Here is a 13,847-nt window from a genome sequence, read left to right on the forward strand (position 1 = left end):
ATGAAATAAATAATAATAGTCAGAAATGACTGTCAAAGCAACAAAATAAGAAGGGCTTTACAATGATGGTGAAAACTTGGAGAAAGTTTGGGGTTAAGTGTGTTAAAATCTTCCTAGAAGCCACATAGGTGCATGGAGGGACATGTCAAAATGCTGCATTTTGGCACATCAGCACGTCTTTGTTCATATTAAAAATTAGATTTATTTCATTGTCCATGTGGTCTATATTAAACGGCACTTCATTTAATATAACAGGCTTTTAAAATGCTATATTTGTGCTCAATTTCTACTTTAAATATCAAATGGACGAAAAAGGCATTCATTTGATGGAACGACCCAGCTACAGCCGTTAAGGAATAGGCCTAGCTGTTAGTTGAAGGATATATCCAACCTAATCTCTCCATAACACCAGTAGCACAGGCAGGAAAACAGTTCTTGTGGTTAGTGAGGGTGTTTGTTATCCCTCGCCGCCTCCTTTCTTAATTTCCTATTTTCCTCTCCTCTACAGTGCTATTCCCCAGTGGTGGGCTGGATGGCTGGATATGATAGGTTTAGTGTTATTGGAAACAGACAGGGGTTGGCACAGAGACAGTTACTACCACTGCAGTCACATTCAGCTCCTGTAGCTATGAGAAAGAGGAACTTATACATTTAAGTACTGCCCTCAACTCCTCAACTCCTCGCTTTGTCTCTATATTGGCACCCTATTCCCTATGCAGTGCACTATATAGGGAATAGGGTAGAATTTCAGACGTAACCAGTCAATTCTCCTATAAGGAGACAAAGGAACGTAGATTTGTAACTGTTCTAACTCCGGGACAAGAGACGAGACATAACAGCAGAAACCCTCTCATTCTCTGCTGCAGCATGTCAGTGGAGAAATAAAGACTAATGGACTAACCTCTCCCGCTAATCACTTTTTTACAGTCTCCTCCTATAGAGAAGACCTTCCTTCAGGGGAGATTAAACATTCTATTTTTAATACCAACATGCAAATGGCTGCTATCTCTGCTGCTGACGGTTCACTTTCTTTAACCCAATCACAAAAGTTTTGTTCCAGGCACTTTATAAACCTCGTAATTATTCTTAATTATGTCTTGAAGTTATTTGTTTGTTGTTTTTTTAAACCAAATTGGGCTCCTGTAGATTGTATCGTCTCACTTTTATTTAACCATTTCAATTTCATGCTTTATTTTAATCATTCAGGGAATAACGGAATTAATCAGAGCCATGAAATTCTGATATGTCATTTTTTTCCCCTATCCCACAACAATTAATTGGATTTAATCCGTAACTGGATTTTGGTTTATGTTCTTTATCTCCTGGAATACAATGTCTGTAAATATGAATTTAGGAGATCAAACAATTTTGACTGCATTGTTAAGGAGCTTAGTGTGGGGGAAGTCAAGAGGCACAAAGCAGAGGGAGGGAGGGAGGGAGGGAGGGAGGGAGGAGGAGGAGGGGAGGAACGGCTGCTCTCTTCCAGCAGGTTGACGGGGGTTCAGAGCTATAGGCCTGCTCGGCTCACTGAAAGCATTCCACTAATGCTCCGTCTCTACAGCGTGTGCCCAGGCCACAGCACTGACCAGAGCAGTCAGGTACTGTTTTGTTGGTCTGTTTTGTCATTGTCCTAGCTTCTCCTCTCCTCCCCTCATCCTCCTGTGTAGCAAGCCCTTCACTTCTACAGATTAGCCTAGCTGCTACCATGTAGCTCCCTGTGCCCGCTGCTGGCCTGGCACTGCCCCCAAAGTCCGCCCAGGGGCCTCCAACTGAGGGCACCACCAGCGTTTGGGTACAGGGAACAGGCAGGACACAGGCAGACGAGCTAACAGAGGCTTTGTCCAAAAGGGCTCCCTATTCCCTATATAGTGCACAAGCAACTCACTATAGTGAACTATTGTGCGCTAGCAGCTCTGGCCAAAAGTAGAGAGTTGACAGAAAGAGCTGACAGAGTGCAGCGGCCTTTTGGGTTAGCAAGGCACTCAGAGGCAGCAGCATGGGTGAGCTGTGCATGCCAACATGCCAACTGTTTCATTATGAATGGGAAGCTTAAGAAAAACACATTGTTCATTTCGAAACCATGATCACAGTTTCCAGTTCACAATGGTATGTTGTTGTTGTCTTAGGTTCACATCACGTGGCTGGCCAATACTTTCTCTGCCTGGAGACTAGTTGACTGGATGTCTTCTGGTGTCTGTTTTTCATGATCCGTTTGTTATTTTCCGTTTGACACTAGTCAGAACATGCAGAGCAGGGTTCCCCAACTGGTGGTCCGCCTGTGATTTTATTTGGCCACCCAAGTTTTCTCAGCAAAACATTGTAAAAAACGTTTTAATTTTTTTATTGTAGGACATAAAAGACTGTAAAAACACCAGCAAATCAGCTCCAGTTGATTTTTATTTTGGAAATCTGTTCCAAGGTATTCCCACGCATAATAGAGATATACAGTATGTGATCGTATAAAAATGATTTCAAACCTTGCTTACATTCTGGTTTAGTTCGGGCCTCTTGCGGGCAATTTTCAGTTGAAAAATGATTTGTAATTATCTTCCAGCCCGCGGTTGACTCTAGCTGATGAGCCCTGATGTAGAGTAACAGTAGGCCTATACAGTAGCTGTTTTACAACACACATCCAGCAGTGGTGGTCAGTCGTAAGACCTGTGCCTACATACTGACTAACGATGATGAGCTGGTAGATGAAATGACATGGTTGATAAACACAGGACAGATTGATTCATCCAGGAAGCAGTTAATGCATTTAGTGAGCTGAGCAATCAGTTTTTTTTAAGCTTGTCTGTGGGATGATGTAATTCCCACGGTAGTTGACGTTTGTCTTTCACTCCAATACATCTTTGTGCGTCGCTACAATTTACACAGTTGTAATGTGTCAACAAATCAAAGCTGACCCACAAACAAGGTGTGTTTAGAAAACAGATGGCTCAATGTGTCAGTGAGCAAGACAAAGATAGCTCTGCATCGGGTGGAGTTGTTGTTTAACTGGTAGTCTCTCGTGACAGACAAATCGAGTAGCTGGCCAGCTGCACGCCGCCCGCACACAAGAGTTAGGTCTGGGTTCAGAGATGAGAGTTAGGTCTGGGTTCAGAGATGAGGCCTGTGTGACACACTAGGTAGCGTTGGAGGTAAATTGAAAGAGGTGTTTGTACTATACAATGCTATTCCTACCGTTCATTATAGCTCAGAAGCAAATCAAGCCTGGACAAGAATGTCTCCATTGTAGCCTACAAATGCTACCACAGACTCAGCCAGGCGTATCACCCATGATGCCCCACCTCCTCTCTAGGTCTAGGCTATTAGGTGACTGGCTCGTGATTCACCACCACTAGCTCTTGCATGTTAATTGCTTCACGAGTTTCCCTGTATATGTCTGCTAGCGAGGAGGAGAGAAAAGACGACGTGGCTACTAACAAGCGAAGTCAATCGTGCTATTCAAATCCCTTGCTTGGCAGCATAATGAGTCCCTACCCGTCAAGAGCAGCCAAAAGGAGGGGAAAACAGCATAAACACAGCTCCATTGCTTGGTACATTTTCTCTTCCTGGTAGCTACATTAGCGGTTGACCTTTGAGAAGTCATTTATGGACACCGTTCATTCATTCAGTCTCTTCTTCTGCTTCTGCTTTTTCTTCAGTGCAGCTGCCGCCAGCTCACCCACCAGAACATGAACAGGGAAAAATGAGACACATATTCTTCCCAAGCCTTAGGGAAGGAGGAAATAGAGGGAAAGGAGGAAGGAAGGGAGAGATGGATGGGTAGTAATATTTCCTTGCCTTCGGAAAGTATTCAGACCCCTTGACTTTTTCCACACTTTGTTACGTTACAGCCTTATTCTAAAATGGATTAAATGAATAAAAATCCTCAGCAATCTACACAATACCCCACAATGACGAAGCAAAAACAGGTTTTTAGTGTGGGGGTTAGGGAGGTGTAGGGAGTTAGGATGGTGGAGGGGGGTTAGAGAGGTGGAGGGGGGTAAAGGAAGTGTGGGGGTTAGGGAGGTGGAAGGTGGTTAGGGAGGTAGAGGGGGGTTAGGGAGGTGTAGGGAGTTAGGGAGGTGGAGGGGGTTAGGGAGGTGTGGGAGTTAGGGAGGTGGAGGGGGTTAGGGAGGTGGAGGGGGTTGGGGAGGTGTGGGAGTTAGGGAGGTGGAGGGGGTTAGGGAGGTGGAGGGGGTTCGGGAGGTGGAGGGGGTTAGGGAGTTAGGGAGGTGGAGGGGGTTGGGGAGGTGTGGGAGTTAGGGAGGTGGAGGGGGTTCGGGAGGTGGAGGGGGTTAGGGAGGTGGAGGGGGTTGGGGAGGTGTGGGAGTTAGGGAGGTGGAGGGGGTTAGGGAGGTGGAGGGGGTGCTGCCTGCCTGCATTCTAAAGCCCTAAAGGGCAAAAGGCTGAGGGGTTTGAGGTGGAAAGAACTGCTGCCTCAGCAGGAGCCTGATTACAACTCCAGAGCGATATGCTCTGTTCTGCGTCCCAAATGGCACCCTAATCCCATTTGGCTCTTGTTCAAAAGTAGTGCACTATATAAGGAACACTTTTCCATTTGGGATGCAGCCCTCCTCTGTTCTACTGTGCTCTGCTCTCTGCTCTGCTCTCTGCTCTGCACCTCCATAGCACTATGCACACACTCAAACAAAGGAAGCAGCATGGCGGCTGCAGCCGTGGTTCAGTCAGGGTGGGTGGGTAGGGCAGGAAGGGGGCATGACCCTGGTTTATAGCCTAGCCCAGCTCTTTTATGGGACACCTAAGAGCAGCCCACCCACCTCCCACACCTCAGCCCACCCCAGCACACGCAAGGCTAGGCCAGGCCCCGGTGGCCCCTAGGAACTCACTGTTTATGGGCTGAGGGATCAATACACTCCTCAGGAGTGTATATTAAAGTCTGGACTGGCTGAGTAGCCTATCGGTTGATCACCGATGGAGGTTCGAGGGAGGGACCCAGGATGATAGTTACCAGGTTTTGACAGCAGAGGGCTGGGGGGAGGGAGGAGTGTGTGTAAGTGGAGAGGGACTGTAAATATATATGCTGTATACCATCAGACCCACCTGGAGCACTGTAGATAGCCTCTATATCACGCCCCATCCAGACATATGCAAATGACTAAATCAAAGAACAAGCTGATTAGTCCAGCCACATCTCTCTATTCTCGTCCTTGGCTTGATTCTCTCTGCTGCCCTCCCCTCTCTCCCGCTCTCCCTCACTGGCTGCTGTGAAATGCAAATGTGGAGTGTAACGAACGATGTAGGCTTGTGTCCGACACGTTTCACCCCCTGGCGTCCCCACCGACACACACACAGTCCCCAGCTACCTCGTCCAGCACGCCACTAATTACCCTTGTTGTAGCGCTACGCCTGATCATCCTTGATGTCACAATGCGCTGCTTCCATCGCTGCCATTGTCTCCACTTGTTAGCCCCTCACTGCCTGGCGTTGCTTGGTCCTGATGGAATAATACTGATCAAGGGAGAGAAAACACAGCATGGTATTGGATGCACTATTAAAACGAGGGAGAGAGGGAGAGGAGGGTGAGATGTGCATGTCGAACGGGGTCCTGATTCATTTAGGAAGGATTCTTCCGGAGCCAATGATTAATCCCTGCAGGATGTGATGGTGTCAGCGGTGGACAAAAAAACAGAGTAACGTTGAATAATAATAATTAATAGATTCATATCCTGGTTGAACAGACAGAGACCTTAAAGAGCAGAGAGCGAGGGATGGAGAGGGGGGGGTGAGGGAGATAAGAAGGGTGGGGGTGGAGAAAAGCAGAGAGGGGCAGAGAGAGAGGAGGGAGGGAGGGGTGTGAGAGAGGGAGGGAGAGAAGAAGGGACGGAAGGAGGGAAAAAGTGGGAAGATAAAACAGACAGAGGAGGGTTGCAAGCAGAGGATCTGTCTCCCAATTTGTTCTCACTTTGTTCCAGTAATAAGATCCAGACCTCCCCTCTACCGTGGACCAGATAATTAACTCCTGGGGATAAACTGTGAAGAGGGGCTCTTTCTATCTCTATCTCTCTCTCTCTCTCTCTCTCTCTCTCTCTCTCTCTCTCTCTCTAACATTGTGGTGGGGATGAAATCTCTGCAGCCAGTCTGCAAAGCATTGTTACATAAATTGCAAACTTTCCTTGATATATATGTTTTCACAGTTAGATTGGAAATGAGTAGCATGGATAGAGGAGGGTGTACAACCAAAATGAGATGGCAATGCTTCCTTCCCAGAAATAAATGTAGGGTAATATGAGCCCAATACATGTATTTATCATTCCTTTGGTTTTTAGTTGTGCTGTACCCTCAAAAGTCTTTCTCTAGCTGGAGTACTTAAAACCTTGGTTTAAATGTCAAGACATTTTTAGCCTCTTCCTTTTATTATTTGACCCATGGCATCTGTTCATTATAGCATTAAATAAGTGGCTCCGTGGAACACTAGCCTGAAGTGTGCTTCTCTGATGTGTGGAAGACACTAAGTAGTATGACTCATTTCAGTGCATGGTGAGGCTTGATCTGTGAAATGTGGCACCCTGGGCAGTCCATTGGTTTGTGGTGTTCTTAGAAACCCACTGTCTCAGTGTCTGAGGCCTGATGAAGCAGCTAGGCAGCAGGACTCAGGTCATGCTAATTTCCATTAGCCATAACCTGCTCACTTTCCTTCATTGTCTTATCAGACCTCTCCTGTCCAGCAACTCCTCTGGAATGTGGCAATAAAGGTTTTCTGCCAACGTCTTCTGTCAGCATTCATTCTACTGTTCCCTAACTCATCGCCTTGGCCAGGGTGAACTTTCCAAAGCAGCAGGAGGGACCAAAAGAAAGGCCTTTTCCGTTATCTGCTTCCCCTTTGACTGTGAGTGTGAGTCACAATGTGCTAACTTTCATTTATTCACCCACCTCTCTTTCTCTCTTTCAGAAACATGTGAAGACCCTGGTGAAGATAAAAGCGTGAACCTAGCCTTTGAGAACACAAAGAGGAAGGTAGCCTCCCTCCCACTCCTCCTCCATCCTCCCCCTGTTCAGTCTGCTGTTGCCTTGTTGCAGAGCCCCTAGTGGTATGGAGGGCCGACGGTCGCGGCGAGTTACACAACACAGCGGCAGGACTTTCCCAGCGGGTCCTACAGGGGGCGCTGTGCTGACCATGCTGGGCTGCTGGGTGTTAGCTGTCACTGCCACCGTGTGCCAGGGCCAGACCACCTTCACCAGCTTCCACCCAGAGCGCCGGGAGTGGGCCTTCAACCATCTGACGGTCCACCAGACAACGGGGGCGCTCTACATCGGAGCAGTCAACCGTGTCTACAAGCTATCAGGCAACCTGACCCTGATGGTGTCCCACGACACAGGCCCTGAGGACGATAACAAGGCATGCTACCCGCCCCTCATCGTCCAACCCTGCTCTGAACCCCTGACCTCCACTAACAACGTCAACAAGCTGCTCCTAATAGACTACAGCCAGAATCGCCTTCTGGCCTGCGGTAGCCTCTACCAGGGAGTCTGTAAACTCCTTCGTCTGGACGACCTGTTTATCCTAGTGGAGCCGTCCCATAAGAAAGAGCACTACCTCTCCAGCGTCAACCAGACAGGCACCATGTATGGGGTAATCGTGCCCTCCCATGGCCAGGACGGGACTCTCTTCATTGGGACGGCAGTAGATGGCAAGCAAGACTACTTCCCTACCATCTCTAGCCGTAAGCTGCCCCGCGACCCAGAGTCCTCAGCCATGCTTGACTACGAGCTCCACACGGACTTTGTCTCGTCTCTGATAAAGATCCCGTCAGACACGCTGGCACTGGTGTCCCACTTCGACATCTACTACGTGTACGGCTTCGCCAGTGGTTCCTTCGTCTACTTCTTGACCGTCCAGCCTGAGACGCCTGAGAACAGCATGTCATCAGGCGGATCCTCCAGCGACCTCTTCTACACCTCGCGCATCGTCCGCCTCTGCAAGGATGACCACAAGTTCCACTCGTACGTCTCCTTACCCGTGGGCTGCGTGAGGAATGGCGTGGAGTACCGTCTCCTGCAGGCTGCCTACCTAGCCAAGCCGGGCCGTGTGCTGGCCGCCTCGCTGAACATCAGTGCCACGGACGACGTGCTCTTCACCGTGTTCTCCAAGGGCCAGAAGCAGTACCACCAGCCACCAGATGACTCGGCGCTCTGCGTGTTCACCATCAAGGACATCAACGCTCGCATCAAGGAGCGCCTGCAGTCCTGCTACCAGGGAGAGGGCAACCTGGAGCTCAACTGGCTGCTGGGGAAAGACGTGCAGTGCACTAAAGCGGTGAGTTACAGAGGAGACACACGGACGCACGCACACACACACACACACACACACACACACACACACACACACACACACACACACACACACACACACACACACACACACACACACACACACACACACACACACTGCTGGGGAAGCACATGCAATGCACCAAGACAAAGAGTTGAATAAGGCCCATTCACAGGTTAAGGAAGACTGAGAAACGCATACTGTAAATAGTGCATAGTTCAAACACATACTGTAAATAGTGCATAGTTCAAACACATACTGTAAATAGTGCATAGTTCAAACACATACTGTAAATAGTGCATAGTTCAAACACATACTGTAAATTGTGCATAGTTCAAACATACTGTAAATAGTGCATAGTTCAAACACATACTGTAAATAGTGCATAGTTCAAACACATACTGTAAATAGTGCATAGTTCAAACACATACTGTAAATTGTGCATAGTTCAAACACATACTGTAAATTGTGCATTTTTCAAACACATACTGTAAATTGTGCATAGTTCAAACACATACTGTAAATTGTGCATAGTTCAAACACACTGTAAATTGTGCATAGTTCAAACACATACTGTAAATTGTGCATAGTTCAAACACATACTGTAAATAGTGCAAAGTTCAAAAACATACTGTAAATAATGCATAGTTCAAACACACATACTGTAAATAGTGCAAAGTTCAAACACACATACTGTAAATAGTGCATAGTTCAAACACATACTCTAAATAGTGCAAAGTTCAAAAACACATACTGTAAATAGTTCAAATACATACAGTAAATAGTGCAAAGTTCAAACAAACATACTGTAAATAGTGCATAGTTCAAACACACTGAATAGTGCATATTTCAAACACATACTGTAAATAGTTTAAAGTTCAACTACACATACTGTAAATAGTGCAAAGTTCAAAAACATACTGTAAATAGTGCATAGTTCAAACGCACATACTGTAAGTAGTGCAAAGTTCATAAACATGCTGTAAATAGTTTAAAGTTCAAACACATACTGTAAATAGTGCAAAGTTCAAACACACATACTGCCAATAGTGCAAAGTTCAAATACATACAGTAAATTGTGAATAGTTCAAACACACATACTGTAAATAGTGCAAAGTTCAAAAACATACTGTAAATAGTGCAAAGTTCAAACACTCATACTGTAAGTAGTGCAAAGTTCAAATACATACAGTAAATATTTTAAAGTTCAAACACACATGCTGTAAATAGTGCGTAGTTCAAACACATGCTGTAAATAGTGCAAAGTTCAAACACATACTGTAAATAGTGCAAAGTTCAAACACATATACTGTAAATAGTGCATAGTTCAAACACACATACTGTAAATAGTGCAAAGTTCAAACACACATACTGAAAATAGTGCATATTTCAAACATACACACTGTAAATAGTGCATAGTTCAAACACACTTACTAGGAATAGTGCATACTTCAAACACATACTGTAAGTAGTGCATAGTTCACAAACATACTGTAAATAGTTCAAAGTTCAAACACATACTGTAAATAGTGCAAAGTTCAAACACACATACTGCCAATAGTGCAAAGTTTAAATACATACAGTAAATGGTGAATAGTTCAAACACACATACTGTAAATAGTTCAAATACATACTGTAACTAGTGCATAGTTCAAACACACATACTGTAAGTAGTGCATAGATCAAACACATACTGTAAATATTTTAAAGTTCAAACACACATGCTGTAAATAGTGCGTAGTTCAAACACATGCTGTAAATAGTGCAAAGTTCAAACACATACTGTAAATAGTGCAAAGTTCAAACACACATACTGCCAATAGTGCAAAGTTTAAATACATACAGTAAATGGTGAATAGTTCAAACACACATACTGTAAATAGTTCAAATACATACTGTAACTAGTGCATAGTTCAAACACACATACTGTAAGTAGTGCATAGATCAAACACATACTGTAAATAGTTTAAAGTTCAAACACACATACTGTAAATAGTTCAAAGTTCAAATGCATACTGTAAAAAATGAATAGTTCAAATACATACTCTAAATAGTGCAAAGCTGAAACACACATACTGTAAATAGTGCATAGTTCAAACGCACATACTATAAGTAGTGCAAAGTTCACAAACATACTCTAAATAGTGCAAAGCTCAAACACACATACTGTAAATAGTTCAATGTTCAAATACATACTGTAAATAGTTAAAAGTTCAAACTCATACTGTAAAAAATGAATAGTTGAAATACGTACTGTAAATAGTGCAAAGTTCAAACATACTGTAAATAGTGCATAGTTCAATCACATACTCTAAATAGTGCATAGTTCAAACACACATACTGTAAAAAGTGCAAAGTTGAAGCTCATACTGTAAATAGTTCTCTCTCTGTAATCACACCCAATGACCATTTTGTCGCAGTAGAGTCACATGGTCTGTTATCATTTCTACAGAGAACAATGTACAATAGTGCTAGACTCATCTTACACAGTGCAAGTCCAAGGTTATTGTAGGCATTGATACAGTGAAACCAAACCAGACATCATTATTCAGCCTCTGTTTCCATTCACACCTCAAAGTTCACTTACCAAGAAGCAGACAGCTCCCTTCCACTGGGAGTTCTCATCAGCCTCAGTTCAATGTAGAAAGCCAGCAGAATAATTCATTTACATTTTACACTGACTGTAGTCTACTGAGGTTACCGCTGGTAATAGCTTACAGAGCCATTCCTCAGCTCAACTCAGCTCTAATATCATGTGTACCAGTCTGTTTGTGCTAACATTCCACTCCTTGCCACTCCATTACTGGCATATTACACAGAGTACAAGGAGTGGAATACTAGCACAAAACAAATCTGGATTTTAGCCTACCGCTCTAATGTTTCCTCTAGACATTAAACAACAAGGCAGCAACCCCAACTCACCAACGACCCTGGAAACGACAAGGTTGAGTCCGAGTCTGGGAGGAACTACTGTGGATGCACACACTCATAATAATAACAAACACAGCAATCAAGATAACTGCCTTTGACTGTTCTTCTTTGCAGGGATACAACATTTCTCTTTATCAGATCATTCTCACACTACATGTAATTAGGCCTAATTGTTTTGCAGCTTCGGGGAGCAGAACAGGCACATTAAGGTCTATCTGAATGACTGAGAAATATTCACAAATTAAGGAGGGGATTTATTTTCCTTGGCAAACACCAAAGTGATTATATTCTACTCCAATGCAATCCAAAGAAACACTCTTTGCCCTCGAAGATGGGGAGGGAGAAAGGGGAGGAGATGGGGAGAAAGAGAGCAGACGAGAGAGAGAGAGAAAGAAAGAGAGAAGGCGAGCTCATGTAGTGTACCAGCAGCCAGACCACAAGCCATCCCCTCCTCTCTGAAATCCCTGTTCTCTAATACCAGGCCACATATCAGCCACATCTTGTCAGCCACAGTTTGGTTTCTTTATTTTAATTCAGTCCCACAAGGCGTCTGTCCTGCCTGCTCCTCCGTGTCTTTGGTCTTTAATTGCTAATATGAATTAAAAGGGGAATTATGAACACTAATGACTATAGGCCTAAGTGTTTAGTCTCTACAACATGTAGGATGTGCATGTATGTGTGTGAAGTCTATAGGCTAGGCATGCTTGTTAGTGATTGCCTTCAAGTGCAAGTGTCTCATCTTGAAAGTGTGTGTGTGTGTCTTTTGTGTGTCTTCTGTGTGTCTGTGTGCATGTTAATGCCTGTATGGAGCGTATGTGTGGGCCGGGAGATGGGTTTGGGGTGTACAGAGGATTATATATTTTGGGCCATATTAATGATATCCCCGGCGAGATCAGAAGTGTGTGGTTGGCTTTGTGCTGGTCCCCCTGGGCACTCTATTGACCGCTTTTATTAACATCACTAAATTCCCCATTAGTGCAATGTCAGAGGTGATTGTCAAGCGGAGGGAGACGTTATCTGGGGCCTGCACTGTTTGGTTTCATTAGCACCACAAAGAGGGAGGGAGGGAGGGAGACGGAGAGGGACGGAGAGAGAGGGAGGGAGGGAGGGAGGGAGGGAGGGAGGGAGGGAGGGAGGGAGGGAGGGAGGGAGGGAGGGAGAGAGAGGAGGCAGAGAGAGAGAGAGAGAGAGAGAGAGAGAGAGAGGGAGGGAGGGAGGGGAGGCGGAGAGAGAGAGAGAGAGGTGGGTGTAAAGGCTTTCACTCTCTCACAGTGGGAGTCAGATAAGATCTACTATAGCCTCTAGTCCCCAGGGCCCAGTTTTTCAAAAGTTATCTATCTGGATTTCACTTACCGAGTAGGATTACATGTATAGAAATAGAATGAATAGAACAGTCCCCATTCAAGTCAATGGTTTGTCCATTTTATTTATTCTATTTCTATGCATTTAATCCTATCTGGTGGGTGAAATCCAGATAGATAACTTTTGAAAAACTGGGCCCAGGAGAATCCTCTTGCAGCCCTCAGTGAGACCATCGTCACTGCCCAGACCTCCTACAACATTCTCTCCTATCTCCTTCAGTTCAGCAGCCCTCATTAGAATGTTCCTTAAACTCCGAGCCGCATTCCATAGTATCAACCCTCCTCTCCTCTGTTCTCTGCTAGCCAAGGAAATGTGTCTAGCGGCTAGCCTAGCAGATAAAGAGATGTAGCATGTAATGATGTTTAATGGATTATGCAGATAGACGTCAACAGATGAAGAGCTCTGAAAGCAAGTTCACACTACACCCCAACAGCTGGATATGTCCTCTGGTATGCTAACCTTGACAATGTTTTCGTTCAATCTCCCTCAAGCAGCATGGTTGTTTTTTCTAAATGGGGCTGAGGTTCTGTGCACAGCTGCTTTCCTAAAGGGGGAAAAAAAAATCAAATTTCCCCAATACACTAGTCCTGAATGTTAAAATAAACTCATATAGATCAAATGTATTGAAAGAAAAACTTTACGTGAGGGTCAGACTTGGTCTATACTGTCTGGAAGCTCACAGTCAAGCCTTCTGGTGTATGTGGAGTAACACTGATAGGGCTCAGATATTCAGCTGGTGTCACTTTCTCTTCCTCTCTATCCATGGTCATTGGCTACTCAACCATACTCACGACTATGCGTGTCTAAATAGGAGGATCCACTATTGATCCTGACTGTCTCCTGAGACGGAGCGGAACCTGTGTCCACATCCCTGTCACCTAGCTATAGCTTCCCATAGTGTAGTAATGGGGATTAGAGGTCAGGAGGTTGAGGGGGACCGTGTGAAATGCTAATCAGACACTTATTGCTCACATCAGTGTCCAGACATCTGATTCTGCTTCAGGAAGTTTAACTGTGTCAATTATAGGGAGTGAATGTAACCTTCACTTTACTATCAACATTGTTTGCATTTGAGACATACTCTTGTGTTAAAAATATCACCATAATAGACAAGCCTTGTCCATTTCATCTGCTATGTGATTGTTAAATATCGATTAATGCCACCAGTCAATGGGGGTATTCTATTTCTAGAGCACAACTCTGGCAATGGTAATCAATGTTGTTAGCACCAGATTAATCCAAGAGTGAAATCTAGCTAGTGACTCCAGATCACCAA

General features: G+C 44.8%; 1 protein-coding gene across 1 annotated transcript in view; it reads left to right on the forward strand.

Annotated features, from left to right (window-relative positions):
- Positions 1-13,847, forward strand: part of LOC106567158 (plexin-A2) — a 260,888-nt gene that overhangs the window by 34,551 nt on the left and 212,490 nt on the right. The window contains exon 2 of the mRNA XM_082960069.1: positions 6,899-8,263. Coding sequence (XP_082816195.1) covers positions 7,040-8,263 — 1,224 coding nt within the window. The 5' untranslated portion in view covers positions 6,899-7,039. The remainder of the gene's footprint in view (positions 1-6,898; positions 8,264-13,847) is intronic.

The sequence above is a fragment of the Salmo salar genome, chromosome 13, assembly GCF_965601325.2.
Source record: "Salmo salar chromosome 13, fSalSal1, whole genome shotgun sequence".
Classification (NCBI taxonomy): domain Eukaryota; kingdom Metazoa; phylum Chordata; class Actinopteri; order Salmoniformes; family Salmonidae; genus Salmo; species Salmo salar.